This window comes from Thamnophis sirtalis, unplaced genomic scaffold, assembly GCF_051295495.1.
Source record: "Thamnophis sirtalis isolate CommonGarterSnake01/CBP01778 unplaced genomic scaffold, rThaSir2_p1.2 scaffold_17, whole genome shotgun sequence".
Taxonomy (NCBI): domain Eukaryota; kingdom Metazoa; phylum Chordata; class Lepidosauria; order Squamata; family Natricidae; genus Thamnophis; species Thamnophis sirtalis.
Genome location: NW_028261397.1, coordinates 2,250,832 through 2,269,276, shown reverse-complemented (window position 1 = coordinate 2,269,276; position 18,445 = coordinate 2,250,832). Strand labels below are relative to the sequence as shown.

Below are 18,445 nucleotides of genomic sequence, written 5' to 3'. Positions count from 1 at the left end.
AACAGAGGTTTGTCTTTCAAATAGTGGCTTATCTACAAGGAATATATACATACACGTAGTAGGCAAAGTCAGGCAATCAATCATCAACTACAGCAGGGAAGCTTATGGAGGGAGAGGAGCCTTCACAGGGCCTCTCTTATATATACATCCTCTTAAAGTGATAACCTGCTGACACATTCTCATTGCATCATCATTTCAGTATTACTGTCTTACAGCAGGTCAGCTATTAAATCATTACCCTGGCATCTCTCCTTGCTTAAGTGTCCATCTGTCGCATCTTGTCCTGCCTTCAGGTGCTTTGGAGAATAGCTTGACCCCTTCTTCTTTGGGGCAGCCCACAGATACTGAAAAACTGCTATCATGTCTCCCCTGGTCCTTCTTTTCATTAAACTAGACCTACCCAGTTCCTGCAACCATTCTTCATGTTTTAGCCTCCAGTCCTCTAATCTACTTTCTTGCTCTTCTCTGCACTCTTTCTAGAGTCTCCGCATCTTTTCTACTTTGTGGCGACCAAAACTAGATGCAGGATTCCAAGTTTGGTCTTTCCAAGGCCTTATAAAGTGGTATTAATACTTCACGTAATATTTGATGCAGCCTAGAACTGTGTTGGCTTTATTGGCAGCTGCTGTACATTTAAATGGTTGTCCACTAGGACTCTTAAGATTCCTCTTACAGTTACTACTATTGAGCCAGGTACCACCTATACTGTACCTGTGCATTTTGTTTTCCTTGCCTATGAAATTCACGATTGAATTTCATTTTATTAGATAGTGCCCAATGTTCAAGTTTGTCCAGATCCTTCTGTATCTTGAGCCTATCTTCTGGAGTGTTAGCTATTCCTGCCAGCTTGGTGTCATCTGCAAATTTGATGAGTCCCCCATCTATTCCCTCATCCAAATCATTGATGAAGATGTTGAAGAGTCCTGGGCCTAAAACAGAGCCTTGGGGTCCCCCACTGCATACTTCCCTCCATGTAGATGCAGTTCCATTGAGGACTACACGTTGAGTGCGGTTGGTCAGCCAGTTACGAATCCATCTGGTGGTGATGCTGTCCAACCCACATTCTTCTACTTTATCCTAGTAGTAGGTTATGGTCTACCTTATCAAATGCCTTACTGAAGTCCAAGTAAACTATATCGACGGCATTCCTCCGGTCCACTAATTTTGTCACTTTGTCAAAGAATGCCATAAGATTAGTCTGGCATGATCTGTTTTTGACAAACCCATGTTGGCTTTTGGCTATTACTTTGTTTGCTTCTAGGTGTTCGCTAATTCGTTGCTTGATTATCTTTTCCAGAATCTTTCCTGGTATTGAGGTCAGGCTGATAAGGTCTGTAGTAATCTGGGAGTTGTAGTCTCACTATATATACGGAGGGTCCATAAATCAGTGAAAGTCTTAACGGTAATATAAAAATTGTTCTACAAGGCTGACCGGCGCATTAACCTTTTACCAGTCAAGTTAGCCTTTCCTTGCTGCTTCCCTGCTGGACGCTGCTTCTGCACTGTGAAGCTCAAGAGAAGTATTTTGCGGTTTTCCTTTTCTGTAACTTTCCCACTTCCTCAAGGAGAAGCAACCTAGAACCAAGGAGAAATTTCCTGACAGAACAATTAACCAGTGGAACAACTTGCCTCCAGAAGTTGTGAATGCTCCAACACTGGAAGTTTTTAAGAAGAGGTTGGATATCCATTTGTCTGAAGTGGTGTAGGGTTTCCTGCCCAAGTTGGACTAGAAGACATCCAAGGTCCCTTCCAACTCTGTTATTCTATTCTATTCTTCTTCATTCCTCTATTCTATTCTAATTCTAAATTCTGTTCTATATTCTGTTCTTCATTTTTATATTCTACTCTACTCTATTCTTCTTCATTCCTCTATCTTCTATTCCTAATTCTTCTACTCTATTCTTCATTCCTGTATTCTATTCTTCTTCATTCCTCTATTCTATTCTTCTTCATTCCTCTATTCTATTCCTATTCTATTCTTTATGTTCCATCTCTAGGTAGCTACCTCTAAGAGCCGAGGTGGCGCAGTGGTTAGGGTGCAGTACTGCAGGCCACTTCAGCTGACTGTTATCTGCAGTTCAGCGGTTCAAATCTCACCGGCTCAAGGTTGACTTAGCCTTCCATCCTTCCGAGGTGGGTGAAATGAGGACCCAGACTGTGGGGGGCAATATGCTGACTCTGTAAACCGCTTAGAGAGGGCTGAAAGCCCTATGAAGCGGTATATAAGTCTAAACTGCTATTGCTATTGCTAATCACCTGATCGGTTTCATACATCAATGACCTTCCTGGTTTAGAGAACTATGCAGTTAGCCTTTTGCTCCTGTTAGCTGCCTTTGTAACCTACCATTCTTATTGGTTGCCTTTTGACATGCAGGAAATAGACTTCATTTCCCCACACGTACGCTTTTACTGATATGATTGCAGATGTCGATCCATGCTTGGTCCATCACGCTGGCGCCATTTCCTGGTGCTAGAGAAGAGGAAACCTGGGCCTAGATACCACTTTAAAAAAAATAAAATATTGCTTTAGCCTTAGTAAAGCCACACCTGGAATCCTGAGTCCAGTTTTGGTCACATTACAAAAAAGATGTTGAGACTTTGGAAAAAGCAGAGAGAAGAGCAACCAGGATGATGAGGGGACTGGAGGCTAAAACACACGATGAACATTTGAAGGAACTGGACATGGCTGGTCTAAGGAAGAGAAGGCCCAGGGGAGATAGGATAGCATCTTCCAATATTTGAGGGGCTGCCACCGAGAAGGGGGGGGGGTGTCAAGCTATTCTCCAAGGCACCTGAAGGCCAGGCAAGGAACAATAATGGATGGAAACTGATCAAGGAGAGATTCAACCTGGAAATAAGGAGAAATTTCCTCCTTATTTAATCATTTGTTGTTGAAATCCTGGTGCCATATCCTTATAGTATTACTGGAGGTTTTCAAAAAGAAATTGGACAGCGATTTATCCGGAGGTATAGGGTCTCCTGCTTGAGCAGAGGGTTGGACTAGAAGACCTCTAAGGTCCCTTCCAGCTGTATTCTGATTGATTGCTTCACCTGGACCTATAATCATGGTTTTCCCCACCACTGCCTGTCATGGATGAAGATGCCCTCTATAGAAGGTGTCGATTTTTGGGTTCTTCTTCCCACAGATTCAAAAGCATTTCCAAAAAAAAAAGGAAGGGTGAAACACTACAGGCAGTCCTCGACATACAACTATTTCTTTAGCAACTGTTTGAAGTTACAATGGCATTGAAAAAAGTGATGTTTTTCACATGTATGACCATTGCAGCATCCCGGTGGTCACGTGATCAAAATTCAGAACGCTTGGCAATTGGTTGATATTTATGACGGTCGCTGTGTTCCCAGGGTCATATGATTGTTTTGCGACCTTCTGACAAGCCGAGTCCACAGGGAAGGCGGATTCACTTAACTCTCTAATGAAGAATTGCAGTGATTCACTTAGCGTCTGTGTCAAGAAAGGTCACAAGATGGGGCAGAATTCGCTTAGCACCTGACTCGCTTAACAATAGAAATTCTGGGCTCAATTGCGGCCGTAAACCGAGGAGGACTACCTGTGCAGATACTCCAGACTGTGCCTCTCGTGATGTCAGAGAAAGATTTTGATGTGCTTCTCCGCAGCCACTTTCAGACAAAAGACCAACAAGGGTAAGAAACCAGCCAAAAATCATATACATCCTAAGGCCGTGAGAGCGAATCTGTGGCATATGTACCACAGGAAGCATGCAGAGCCCTCTCTGTGGGCACGCGAGCTGTCACACCAGCTCAGCTTCACCGCGCATACGTGCATGCCTCCCGCCAGCCAGCTGATTTTCAGGTCCGTATCGTGCATGCGCTGGGTGCAAGCAGGAAACGTGCGCGCATACGCGGGTGTGTGCGGTGTGGCCTGTTTGTGCCCCCAGGAGACTGCAGGGAGGCCTACTAGGCCCAAAACGGAGCATGTGGGGGGGGGGGGTCACAGTTGCATGCGTGGGGGGGGGCAGTGGGAGTACAAGGGAGTTGGGAGCTCATTGTATTATTTCAGGTGACGACAAAAAGGTTAGCCATCCCTGTCCTAAGGGGTGTCACTGGTGAAGCTAACAAAAGCAGAGGAAGGGAAGAAACCACAGTAGAGCTTTATACAGATTAGAGCTTAGCATACATTTTTTTAATCAAATACACTTGCAGAAAGAAGAGTTCTTGTTTGACGTACAGACCTTCAAGTTGTCAAGTGACGCTAATCATTCCTAAGTCAAGCCCTTCCTTTCAACATCTACTTCTGAAGGCACAGGACACGGACCCCCTCCCTCCCCACCCCCCACCCCAAAAAAATCAAAGTGGCAAACACACGCAGGTAGCTGAAACTGATTCTCCACCACCACGGAGGCAAACGTTGCCTTTCGGTGTTATACAAAAAAGGGGGCAGCCACCCTCTTTTAATTAGAAAATATATATATATATGCATAATTACTACCAGAAAGATGCAGCCACCTGGCTTCCACTTCTATACCTAGATTTGAACATGTTATTATACAGTTATTGCTGGCAAATTTAATCCAGAGATGATTAACTGCTTTTCTTTCTTAAATTTTGGACTGGGCTATGAAGAGGGTAACATGCATCCCAATATAGATAAAAGAAACCTGTCCCCCAAATCCCCCAAATAGCAGCCAGGGGTTTGGAGTCAAGTTACCCTCCAACTTCATTTCAAAGAAAGCTCTTGCAGGTAAATTGGACCAGAAGCAGCAAAGTTGAATTAAAGCAGAATCATAACCGGGAAAACATCGCTTGAACCTTAGGACAATCTACTGGCATGGATATTCTAAGACAATTAATAACGCTAAAAGACCGAGGCACTTGATTTTTAGTACTGTATACTTTCTAGCAGTTGGGAAGGAGCTAATTAAAGGGACTGAATCCAGAATGAGCAGCTAAAGAAGAATAAAATTAGCACATTTAACTTGATGATTTTAAAGGTTAAGTCCTACAATTCGTTCTACGTCCTAGTACGGTCAACCGCGTAGCCTAAACGCTTAGCGTCTTGATAGCTAAAATGTATTATTTATCTGTCGATGAATTTCCTGGGAACGATGACCAGAATCCAACATTTATCATAATGCCCCAGTTTTAAAGTGGGTTTGACGTTTCAAAAGGGAATTAAAACTATTTTGAGAAATCCTTGTTAGTACAACAAAGCCTCTGGATAAGCCATCAAAATAAGTCATCGTCCCCATTTCTGGCACGTTGTGTGAGACCAGAAAGAATTTTGAGGAGTCTTGAGGTTAACCTTTGGGATAGTAACGAGAACCAAAATGGATTCTGTAGAATAGATCCAGCACTTTGGAGGTAATGCAGACAATGTTTTCAACTATATTCTAATCCAACATGTCGTACCTTAATCAAGGAATGGTGGAATTTAATTCCTCCGAGGCATAAACAGGAGAATGATCTCATTAAAGATGGTCTTCTAGTCCAAGACTAGTACTTAAATCAGCTGTACAACAGCTTCCCTCTTGACTCAAAACATTTAAGTCCCTCTTTTAACATTTCACACCAAAGTGCTACAAGAATAAAAGGCTAAACTTATACACCCATATAATGTGAAGAGCTAGTAACCACTGTGCTGCCTTCTTTCCTGAACAAACCCACAACAGTTTTAAAAAGAAGAAGAAGAAGAATCTGAGAACAGCATAATTCCACACAAAATTCAGTCTTGGCAGAAGACTTCATGTTGAAAAGGAAAGAACAAGGCATTTTCCCTGAAAAAGCAGCCGGGTGCTTTCCAAGAACACAAAATGTTCTTCTTATGGAAAGTTATTTTTCTAGACTGGCAGTTTCTAGTCGAACAAACCAGTTCCCTGGATGCTTCCGCAGACTCCAGAAATAAATTACAATACATTTGGCACCAAGCTGAAATTTCAATCTCCAATTAGTACTAAGATTACCAGGAGTTATGCGCCTCCTGCTATTCTAGATACCCAAAGAAAACCAGCAGAAATGCCGCCGCAGGGTCTGTGCAAGGTAAAATCAAATAAGAGTTGTGTTTTAAAAACAACAACAGATGCAACCTCAACGGGAGAGGAAGATCTTCCCGTGTCTCAACATATATTTTCAAAATGGCATCTGCCTCGAAGGCCCGACCTGAAGGAATTTTACTCTCCGTAATTAAGAGGATTAAATTTGTTGAGTTTTTTTTTTTTTAACGCCTACGTAGCCAACTCTGAAAACTGCTCCAGGCAGGCAGGAAAGAAAGTAAGTTCCAACTGTCCATAGGCTGCAGTGGATAAGCAGCTGAGACCAAACCTTGGTGGCCATTGTGTATTCTCCCCCCCCACCCCACCCAAATAGCATTCTGAAGGTTTTAAAGGGACGTTTTTCAAAGTACTGGACAAGCCAACTGCTTTTCTCTGGCAGCTTCCATGATCGGAGTCTCCGTTTCACCCTAGCTAAGTTGCCTGAAAAAGCTCCACTTCCGATTCCAAATAGAAGCTCAGGTCCAGTCCTTGTGCATAAAGCAGAAATTGGCCTGGAACCAAGAACTGAGGTTTGGAAGGTCGTGCGTTCTGCGTCCGCTGGCTGGGAACGAGGCTCAGGTTAGCGAAACGTGTCTTTTGCAGGAGAAAAACCACCCCCGCCACGGGAAAGATCAGTGTTTGCTGGTGTAAACTGTTTCCTCCTCGGTGTCCGTTTCATCCTGGAACTCGTGGCTCAGGAGTGACTTCTTGGAGCCGGTGGACATCATGCGGATCTCGTCCTCGTAATCGTCGTGGTTCTGCCGTAGGCGGTGGAAGCCATCTTTGTGCCGGTTGGACTTGATGGAGCACACACACCAGATGATGCAGGCTGTAAGGATCACGGCCGACATGGTTGCACCTGAGGGGGAGGTAAAGGGAAGACAAAATGCAGAGGCCATAGTCAGATTCAGGCCATGCGCACAAAGGTTAAGCATGCTTGCCTGTAATTGCCTCAACAGAGATTTAAGAAGGCCCTGAATTTGGAAGTGGAAGGTAATTTTCCTTTTTAAAGACCCCTCACATCTACCAATCCCTGTGAATGCAAAACCAGCTCAGCAACCCAGTGTAGAATTTGCATTTTAGAGCCATGGTGGCACAGTGGTTAGAATGCAGTACTGCAGGCTACTTCTGCCAACTGCTGATTGCTGGCAGTTTGAGTCTCACCAGCTTAAGGTTGACTCAGCCGTCTGCCCTTCCCAAGTCTCTGTAATGAGGACCCAGATGATTGGGGGGCAATGTGCTGACTCTGTAAAGGGCTTAGAGAGGGCTGTAAAAGTACCGCGAAGTGGTATAGAAGTCTAAGTGTTATTGCTTGGGAGGGAAGGAAGGGAGCCATGGTAGTGCCGCTGTTACAATGCAGTATTGCAGGCTAAACTCTGCCCATAGCCAGGAAATTCAAATCTCACCAGACTCAAGGTTGACTCAGCCTTCCATGGTGGGTAAAATGAGGACCCAGATTGTTGGGGGCAAGAGGCTGACTCTGTAAACCGCTTAGAGAGGGCTGCAAAAGCACTGTGAAGCAATATATGTGCTATTGCTATTATTGTGATATGGTATGGAAGGAGCATTTTCTGAGCTTTGATGATGCAATGGACTCTGCCCATAGCCAGGAAGTTCGATCCTAACCGCCTCACGGTTGACTCAGCTTTCCATCCTTCCAAGGCCAGTAAAATGAGGATTCAGATTGTTGAGAGCAAGATGCCGTCTGTGTAAATTGCCCAGACAGCGTCGTAAAGCATTGTGAAGCAATATATAAGTCTAAGTGCTATGGCTAAAAGTATGCATTAAATAAATCTAAGCTGTCTGTGCCATCAAGGAATGAAAGATCATCACATCAACCCTGCCACACCTGGTCGGGCAGGGAAGGTGCGTTGCAGACCCCATCAGTTAAAGCTTAATTAAAGTTAAAGAATTAAAGAGTTAATTCCAATTGGTGGGGCGCAGGAAGAGAGCCTTTTCTGCCATAGGCGCCACTCTGTCTCTCTCCCCAAAGGTGAGCCGGGCCCCCATTCTCCTGGCCTTTTGGAACGGTATGAAAACATGACTCTGAGACTTTTACTTGGGGCTCATATAGGAACATGCAGCTGTGGGGCTGATCAGTGCCCCGATAACCCTTCCTTCCCCTGTTAACATAACTTTAACAGTGTTTAATCATCCTTGCCTCCTGTTAAATCTTTAACTTTTATATACTGTTTTTATAGTTTAACATTTTATTGTATGCCGCCCAAAATCTCTCTATGAGGGAGATGGGCGATCGTGGGTGCACCTCGGTTCACCCACGTAACACCTATCCTCCGCGAGCTGCACTGGCTGCCTATTGGTCTCCGGATACGCTTCAAGGCGCTAGTTGTCACTTATAAAGGCCTTCATGGTATTGGACCTGGGTACTTGAGAGACCGCCTGCTGCCAATTACCTCCCAAAGACCCATTAGATCACACAGATTAGGCCTCCTCCGAATTCCATCCGCCGGCCAATGCCGACTGGCGACTACCCGGAGGAGAGCCTTCTCTGTGGCTGCTCCGACCCTCTGGAACGAGCTCCCCGTGGAGATTTGAACCCTCACCACCCTCCAGGCCTTCCGCAAAGCCCTTAAAACCTGGCTGTTCCGACAGGCCTGGGGCTAAAGAGCTGTTGCCCCCCCCCCCGTCTCGAATGGTATGACTGCTGTGTGTTTTTAAATTATGTATTGTTATGTTCCGTTTTTATTTTTTGTCTGTACCCCCTTCCCCTGATTTGAATTGTGAGCAGCCCTGAATCCCCTTGGGGAAAAGGGCGGCATATAAATGTAATCAAATCAAATCAAATCAAAAGTGAGAATAAAGAAGTAAGTAAAAGGAATGCTGAATGCAAATGTACAGGAAGGAAGCCAAAGGGGAATGGTCACCAGGCCAGAAGGGTGAAAAGTGGCTTGTTTGCCTCCATTCAACTAGCCGTGAAGACAGAAACACCCCTTCCCACAAACAACAACAACAAACAAACAAACAAAAACCCTAAAACAAAACCACCTACCGGCTACTGTAACCACCAACTCTCTTGGAAGGCCAAAGATCTTGTTGTCGATGTCAAACTGTATGTTCAGGAAGCTGGCCATGTCGTGGCGAACCAGGACCTGAAATGACAAACCACGTGTTTCAACAACCGTTTGGATGCGACTCAGGGCATTCAAGGAATCACGCTAGACGTTAAGCAAATCAGCTAGCAGTGAAGCAACTTTCTCACTGCAGAAGAGAGTGTCAGCCCTGACCTCCACTTGATGTGTTTAAAATATTGTGTGTGTGTGTAAATGTGTATGTATGTGTGTGTGTATATATATCAGTATTTCTCAACCTTGGCCACTTGAAGATGTCTGGACTTCAAATCCCAGAACTCCCCAGCCAGCATTTGGCCTATTGGGCTTATTATCTGGGGAGGTCTTATTTTCAGGGAAACAGGGTATATGTGTATACAGACACACACACACACACACACCACGCCAAAACAAAGAGGCTTTCCCCGTACCTGGACATGCTGCTGCTGATAGCCTTCTGCTATAGCATGGATCTTGTGATAGCCTGGAGCCAGAAGCACATGGAAATAGCCGCTTTCTTTGGTGCACACTTTTATCCCTTCGTTGAACACAATTTGGGCTTTGGACACTGGCCGGCCGTGCTTGTCTCTGACAAAGCCATATACGCCTTTGTGAACCTGAAAGGTGGGTGGGTGAGTGGGTGGGTGGCAGGGAAACAGGGCAGAAAACACAATTGCAATTTCTATGAAACACATCCCGCGTAATCTTTGTATGCACATACGCATTTTCTTTTTTCTCAGAAAATTTTCATTTTTTTATTCTCTCACATACCATTGTAAGTATACATTCACATAATTCTTCTTCTTTACATTTGTCATTCTTATACTTTTCTTATTCCATGTAATAGGTTATAATACACAGTTTGGGTTGCTTTATTTACCATCCCTTCCTCCTTTTGCAACACCACCTTATTTTCCCTTTCTTTTCTCCCTCCCTCTTTCTCTACTTTCTTCCTTCCGCCTCTCCTTCCCCTTCCTTCTTCCCTTACCTCTCCCCTACTCCTATTCTTCCTCTCCCTCTTCCTACCCTCTCTCCTTCTTTCTCTCCCTTCCTTCCTCCTCTCCTTCCCCTTCTTCCCTTGCCTTTCTCCTACTCTTTCTCTCCCTTCTATCCTCCTCTCCTTACCTCTTTCTTCTTTCCCCCATCTTCTTTTCATTCTTTCCTCCTCTCTCTCTTTTTTTTCTATTATTGTAGGTGTCTCTCTCAGGTCTCAGTTTATGTTTCCTTGGGATGGACATACGCATTTTCTTGTGTATGGAAGGCAGACAGTCTTCGACTTAACAACAACTGAAGAGGATTTTGGTTGTTAAGGCATTGCGGTTCTAATCGAATCACCAGGTGAGCAGATTCATTTTTTTTAATGTTTTTTATGATGGTTCTTAAGTCAGTCACCACAAGTTTCTATTTATCTATCCTGTGGGCACTTTTCAGTGCCGTTGTAACTTGGTCACTAAATAGTCACTAAATGACTACCTGTAATTGACATCCAGTGACAGTGCATCAAAACTCACCTCCACCAGCATGCTGAGAAGAGATTTCTTATTCTCTGTCCACAGAGTATGGAGTTGTCCTGCACTTGGAAAGTAACAGCAACCGGTGTATACTGTGATCTCTGGGCATTGCCCATATGTGACACTGAAATCCTGGAGAAATAAATAAATAAAAGGGTTTGGGTCAAGGGTCAGCAACCTGCGGCTCTGGAGCCGCATGTGGCTCTTTCATCCCTCTGCTGCGGCTCTCTATTGCCAGTTGGTAAAAGGACGCCATGCTAGGAGGAGACTCTATGGTGAGGAGGAAAAAGGACACCGCCCTAGGAAGGCACTCTATGGTGAGGGAACCAGACTGCCGGTTGGCTCCAGAATTGAACGGGGGGCTTCCGGTTAGGACATTTGTGGCTCTTTGAGTGTTTTTAAGGTTGCTGACCCCTGGTTTGGGTCAAAAGAAATATAGCCCCCCCCCCCGCCTTTTTAAAAAAGCCCCAGTCAGCAAAAGATTACAGATAGTCCTCGACTTATGATCCACAATTGAGCCCAAAATTTCCACTGCTAAGTGGAAAATTTCCATTAAGTCAGTTGTGCCCCATTCTACGACCTTTGTTGCCATGGTTGTTAAATGAATTCAATGCAGTTGTTGAGTTAGTCACACAGTTGATAAGTGAACCATTGACTTTGCTTGTCAGAAGGCCCCAAAAAGGGGATCACATGACCCCGGGACACTCCAACCGTCATAAATATGAACCAGTTGCCAAGCGTCTGAATTCTGATCACCTGATCATGGGGATGCTGCAACGGCTGTAAGTGTGAATCATAAGTCACTTTTTTCAGTGCTATTGTAACTTCAAACAAGTCAAGGACTCCCTGTATTGGTAACCTTGATTAATTATGTAGTCTGCATGATGAGCACCAAAATAACCATCTAGGAAATACCTTCATGCTGCCTAGATGGCTGTGCCACTGTGCTCCGAGCAACACACCTCCCGGGATGTTCTCATCTGCAAAAGAGCCAGAAATCAGCAATCCTTTACTTTATTTCATCCCATTTTCAATCCCACCCGTTATACTTGCAGTTCTGTTTTGCAATCCAGAGTTGGCTCACAGCCACTAGCCCCAAATGCTTTAGGACAGGGGTCTCCAACCTTGGCAATCGGGGAATTCTGGGAGTTGAAGTCCACCAGGCTTAAAGTTGCCAAGACCCCTGCTTTAGGACGTTGTAGGCACATACCTGATTTGTTTGGACAGTTCGGCTGCCCTAGGTGCATCGTAGGATGGTTGTTTGCATAGACGGAAGCCAAATGTTTCAGAGTTTCCTTATTTTCCACTAAAAACAACAAAACAAAAACAAAACAGTCATATTTCTTTTCAGAATGTTTTTTTGGGGGGGGGGGGGGGTTGCAATCAAGGACCAAAGCAGTATGAAGAGCCAGTCTGAAAAGATGTTTTGCAAAGCCCCAGGAAAGGGGGGGGGAGAAAATCAGCTCACCTGTCTGCACTGGTTTGTCATAAGGGTAAGTAACGAGGAGGGACCCTCCGTCTAAGGCAACGGAGAGGCTGAAGTCCCGCTTCTGTATCAGGTTCTCCATGATGGCTTTTGTTTCGGGTTCCCTTGCTACGGAGGAATTGCCTAACGGAAGAATCAAGGGATTTTTTCACGGTAAGAGAGACAGCCTCGTCCATTCAACTTTGAGGTAAATGCACCGCACAATGTCTGATTGGTGCAGAACTATGTTAATCTGATTGCTGTTTCAGTCTGTGGGATCCTTGGTGCTCTCCAAACATGGCCATTTGTTTGGGGATGTTTGGTTACCTGACCAGGTATCATCTTCAGTGCTAAAAGGGAGGGGGGTTGTGGAATGTATGAGAGGAGGAGGAGAACAAATGATGATGATGATGGGGAAGAAGATGAAGGAGAAGGAATGATGGAGGAGAAGGAGAAGGAGAAGAAGAGAGGAGGAGGAGGACTGTTCTCTCTGTTTATATACAGTAGCTTGCAATGCCTGTGTGTGTGGGTTTGTTTGTGTGTGTTGTGTTCTTTGAATATGCTGTTGTTTATTTCTGTTTTATTTCTTGATTGTTCCTTGGGTGTTAATCCCTGCTTCTCTGGGTGCTGATTGCAGGTGACTGCTGATGACAACGCTCTAAACCAGTGTTTCTCAACCTTGTCAACTTGAAGGTGTCCGGACTTCAACTCCCAGAATTCCCCAGCCAGCATTCGCTGGCTGGGGAATTCTGGGAGTTGAAGTCCAGACACCTTCAAGTTGACAAGGTTGAGAAACACTGCTCTAAACAATGAACAACCAATGCTCTGAAACTACCATCTCAGACATATAACCCAGCAGTAAACAACAGCCTACTCAAGGAGTAAACAACCAGTCCACAATCTTTGACAGGGCAAGCTAAGATACATAATCAGAGAGCCCACCCCACTCCCTTCTATCACTCAAGATGTTATAAGTTGGATAACTGAACGTCTTCAAGAAAACCACCAGGCTCAGATAGCAGCCAGGATTTCACACCTGTGTTGTGTTTTATTGGTATTATTTCCATCTGCATGAGACCCCACTGGCTATGCAATTCTGGGTGACTAACAGAGGGTTAAAATACATAAAACAACAGAAATTCTTAAAAACACATTATGCAGGAGTCAACTTATGTTCAAAACATTAAATAAAACATACAAATTGAATAAACAAACCACTGGTAAGACATTGAAGCACACCAGAGGGAAAAAAAAAACACTGAATTACATGTAAGAACAAGTGATACGTGATTAATCTCAACATGCTAAATAAAACAAATAACCAAGGAATCAGAAGCATGGAACATTCTCTCTTCCCTTGTCCAAACAAAGGGCAGAAAGGAACACAGTAATCTGCTCTTACTTGCGAAATCTGTGTCCAGATCTTTGCCGTTGGCATTGGTCTGTCCCAGTTTGGAGGTACAGTCGCCTTCAGTCGCCTGGGCAATCTCACGCCCATCTGGATTTAGGGCTGGTACAATCACTATCCTTGTCTTCTCAATCAACTGGGGGGAAAAACAGCCAACACAAAAAAATAAACCCAAATTGTATTTGCACAACATTGGAAAAACGAGGAAACACCTACGGAAGAAGATATAATTTTAAAAAAAATTGGGCTGTGCAGAAATGGACAGATTAACACTGTGATAAAAAATAAAAGAAAAAGAAGACACAGAATATTTTCTAACTTGGGACTTGATTTGATTTGATTTTAACTTTATTTGTATGCCGCCCTTTTCCCTGAGGGGACTCAGGGCGGCTCACAATTCAGGGGGAGGGAAGTACAAAACAAGTTATACACATAAAGACAATACATCATTAAAAGAGCACAACAGTCATACTATTCGAGTGGGGTTGAAGTCTTTAGCCCCAGGCCTGTTGGGACAGCCAGGTTTTAAGGGCTACGCGGAAGGCCTGGAGGGTGGTGAGGGTACGAATCTCCACGGGGAGTTCGTTCCAGAGGGTCGGAGCAGCCACCGAGAAGGCTCTCCTCCGGGTCGTTGCCAGTCGACATTGACCGGCTGATGGAATTCGGAGGAGGCCTAGTCTATGGGATCTTATTGGCCTAGTGGAAGTAATTGGTAGTAGGCAGTCTCTCAAGTACATTGTGGTATTAAACCTCGTAGGGGGTAGGGTGGGAATGTCGTCCACGGACTCAGTTCACTTGTGTGCGTTGCCCCCGGCCTCCTTTTCGCTGTCAGAGGCCTTCAGGAACTTCTTCTGCCGCCAGCAAGGATTTCCTAAAGGCCTCTGCAGCCGGTAACAGAACTCCAGATCAATCCGGAGCTCTGTTATCGGCTACAGAGACCTTCAGGAAAGCTTTGCCAGATGTAGAAGAAATGGGCCGAGATATGCGAGGCCTAGCTGCAACTATCTAATGGTAAGTAATAGGGCAGCTCCACACCCCCACCCTAGCTTAATTTTTACCCGTGCACCCTGGAGTGGGTGGGCGAGGTCTTAATTAGGGCTTATTTTGGGGATAGGACTTATATTGGACTTACTTTTGGGGTAGGTCCTATTTTTGGGGAAACACGGTAGATGCTTCCAAACATGCAGGTCACCCACCTTTGTGATAGCCGTGTTCTTTTTGTAGTTCATGCAGAGGAACTCTGCCAGAGCCAGGAGGAGCTCGGTACCGACCGGGGCGTTACCATGGATACCGGCAACAAAACGGATCTTCGGCTCTTCTGGCTCAGACTGGTTGGGTTTGTTAGAGATTTCCAGGGACCATATGTGACGAAACTCCCGACTTTGGCCCAAGCTGCCAAAATAAAAAAAATAAAAAAGAATAGAAGTCTATTGGCTGCTTTTTAAAAATAGAAATGGCTATTTTGGGCTGCCTTTTCATTTTGCAGGAGTCAAAAATAACATTTCTAGGACTGCTGTGACATTTATAGTAAGATACCGGCACAGCAACTACCTCCCACCTGAAGAATCTTAAGATTGCTCCATGGGGAAAGAGCAACATAACTCCAGCAAACGACCGTTGACTTACCTGAACGGTCCTTCTATGTGCGCTGCGAGGGGAAGCAGCGCACAGGAGAATGGAGAGTTTTTCCAGCTACTTTTTAGATCACTCTAGCTAAAAAAAACCTACTTTATTATCACATTTAAAAGTGCATGATAGCAACAGCTCTGAGACTCATATACTCATATACCACTTCACAGTGCTTTATTAGCCCTCTCCAAGTGCTTTACAGAGTTTTGCCCCCAACAATCAGAGTCATTTTACCAACCTTGGAAGCTCAGAAGGCTGAGTCAACCTGGAGCTGGTCAGGATCGAACTCCTGGCTGTGGGCAGAATTAGCTTGCAATATGCCACTCTAACCACTGCGCCACCATGGCATGATTTAAGCTTCTCATAAGTTTATTGCTTTTTTAATTCATCCCACCTCCCACACCATTTTGCAGACTACTGGAACCATTTGCACCACTCAGGTGACCTTGAGGACACAGATAAATTTCCTAGTGCTTCAACGACCCTCTAAAAGGATGCAAATGACCAGCTGTCTGCAAGCAGTAGAAATCCATCTATTCCCCACCATCCAGCCAGAGCTGAAGAAGCTTCTTGGATGAGAAGGGAAACGTTTTCAAAAGAAAAAACAAGGAAGTCCAGCTGCCTCCTGAAAAAGCACCTTTGGGACAACCGTGACCTGGCTGACAGAGAATCTCTACCGACTTTTAGATGCAGAATCTTTTTTTAGAATGGCGGACACACCCACCCTGGACCGCATTGATCCATGAGGTCATTTTCTTTTGAACTTTCTTTCAGGAACATATCTGTAATGTAATGTTTGTTGTAATGTTTATTACACTTGTATGCCGCCCTATTCCCGAGGGACTCAGGGAGGCTAACAAACAAGGTGGGGAAGGGGGAAATACAAAAAACAAACAAGGACAAAAACAATACAAAAAACAGCATAAAAACAACACAACAGTCACAACAATTCGAGTGGGGCTGGGAACTCATCAGCCCCAGGCCTGCCGGAACAGCCAGGTCTTAATAGCTTTGTGGAAAGCTTGAAGGGTGGTGAGGGTCCGGATCTCCACGGGGAGATCGTCCCAGAGGGCCGGAGCAGCCACAGAGAAGGCCTTCTCCCGAGGGGTCGTCGACATTGGCTAGCCCAGTGTTTCTCAACCTTGGCAACTTGAAGATGTCCGGACTTCAACTCCCAGAATTCCCCAGCCAGCATTCGCTGGCTGGGGAATTCTAGGAGTTGAAGTCCGGACATCTTCAAGTTGCCAAGGTTGAGAAACACTGGGCTAGCGGATGGTATTCGGAGGAGGCCTAATCTGTGGGATCTAATGTGACTTAATCTAATGTGACTTGTGGGATCTGTGACTTAATGAGGGTGGTTTTCCAGAATGTAAGTGTCTCCAAACACTGTCACATACCTAACAAGATTTGTGATTTCTGGATAATTCAAATTCAAGCCTCTGAGGAACATAGACAGATCATTGTAGGCACGGTAACGCGAGGGCTGAACGTCGGCGGAAGAAGCCAAGAGGAGATGTTCCAAGCCATTCTCTGCGGAGAGGTCCTTGATCAGGGTTTCTAACTCCTTGGTGAGCGGCCCGTTGGAGTCCACCAGGCTCACGTGCGGTGCTGACCCTTCTTCAACTTTGGGGCCTTTTCGACTCAAAGTAAAGTTGACTTGTGCGGCATGGCCCTCTTCCACTTTGACCATCTTTGCCTCCGAGTTATACCTTCCAGAAAAAAACAGGAAGGAAAACAGGTGAGAACAGGAAGGAAAGAAATGCAGTTCATTCTGTCGGAGGTAATATAATACCAAGCTTTGCCAGACCTAACAGAAAGTCCTTGATTCACAACTACAATTGAGCCCAACATTTCTGCTGCTAAGCGAGACAGTTGTGAAGTGAATTTTGTCCCATTTTACAACCTTTTTGCTACAGTTGTTAAGTGAATCGTGACAATTGATAGGTTAGTAACATGGTTATTAAGTGAATCAGACTTTCCCCAATGACTTTGCCTGCCAGAAGGTCGCAAAAGGGGATCAGGTGATCCCTGGACATTGCAATGGTCATAAATATGAGTCAGTTGCCAAGCATCCAAATTTTGATCACATGACTGTGGGGATGCCGCAACAGTCATAAGTGTGAAAAAGCAGTCATAAGCCACTTTTTTCAGTGCCATCTTAATTTCAAACGGTCACTAAATGAATGATTGTAAGTCAAGGACTACTGTACCTGTATCACAGTAAGTATCATTACCAAATCTAACCAGTTATTGAGGCCTAGGCTGATATGGCCACTCGGAATTTGGCAGGCTATGATGTTCCCATGTTCTTAAATCATTAATACTGCAAAAATTAAGCCGCTTCATTTAAATTTTACTTTAGCTTAATTGCAGGTGACCTTAATAATAATAATTACTCCTTGCAGACATACAGGTAATTCTCGATTTACAACAGTTCATTTGGTGGCCATTCGAAGTTATACCGTCGCTGAAAAAAGTGACTTATGACTGTTCTCACACTTATGACCGTTGCATCATCTCTAGGGTCACATGATTTATATTGAGACGCTTGGCAACTAACTCATATTTATGACGGTCGCAGTTCATGTGATCCCCTTTTGCGACCTTCTGACAAGCAAAGTCAATGAGGAAGCCAGAGTCACTTAACAACCGCGTTACTAATTTTAAAACTGCAGTGATTCACTTGTAACAACGTAGCTAGGAAAGTCGTAAAATGGAGCAAACTCACTTAACAAATGTCTTGCTTAACAACATAAATGTTGGGCTCAATTGTGATCCTAAGCTGAGGACTGAACACATTCATTTTACTTAGTATTCTTTACAAACTGAGGCAGTTGAAGCATTCTGATGCAAATCTCATGAAGCAGAACCACGCAAAGAAAAGAGAAGCTTCTTAATCCCCCCCATATTCTCTAATTTCCTTTATGTAATTCAAACAGTAATAACGGCTGTAACTGCTCCTATTTGCTGAGGCACATACCATACTTCCACCTACTTCTTACCACTGCTTATGAAACCACATCCTTTCTGACTTTTAACATGGGGAATGAAAGTTGCAGCATTATGGCCAGTCACTCGAGCCCTTGTGATCTCCAGGCTGGAATACTGCAATGTGCTCTACATGGGGCTGCCCTTGAAGAGCATCCGGAGACTTCAGCTAGTCCAGAATGCGGCCGCGCGAGTGATCGTGGGCGCACCACGGTTCGCCCACATAACACCGATCCTCCGTGAGCTGCACTGGCTACCTGTCGATCTCCGGGTGCACTTCAAGGTCCTACTCACCACCTATAAAGCGCTCCATGGTAGTGGATCTGGCTATTTGAGAGACCGCCTTCTGCCAATTACCTCCCTGCGTC

The 18,445-nt window shown here is 44.7% G+C and overlaps 1 protein-coding gene across 1 annotated transcript in view; it reads right to left on the bottom strand.

Moving 5' to 3' along the window:
* Positions 1-4,140: 4,140 nt before the first annotated feature.
* CPD (carboxypeptidase D) overlaps positions 4,141-18,445 on the bottom strand; it is a 46,722-nt gene continuing 32,417 nt past the window's right edge. The window contains exons 12-21 of the mRNA XM_087702850.1: positions 16,487-16,798; positions 14,657-14,852; positions 13,455-13,596; positions 12,056-12,196; positions 11,798-11,893; positions 11,503-11,567; positions 10,588-10,719; positions 9,508-9,693; positions 9,019-9,118; positions 4,141-6,867 (exon numbers count right to left, since the gene is read on the bottom strand). Of these exons, the coding sequence (XP_087558976.1) occupies positions 6,641-6,867; positions 9,019-9,118; positions 9,508-9,693; positions 10,588-10,719; positions 11,503-11,567; positions 11,798-11,893; positions 12,056-12,196; positions 13,455-13,596; positions 14,657-14,852; positions 16,487-16,798 (1,597 nt within the window). The 3' untranslated portion in view covers positions 4,141-6,640. The remainder of the gene's footprint in view (positions 6,868-9,018; positions 9,119-9,507; positions 9,694-10,587; positions 10,720-11,502; positions 11,568-11,797; positions 11,894-12,055; positions 12,197-13,454; positions 13,597-14,656; positions 14,853-16,486; positions 16,799-18,445) is intronic.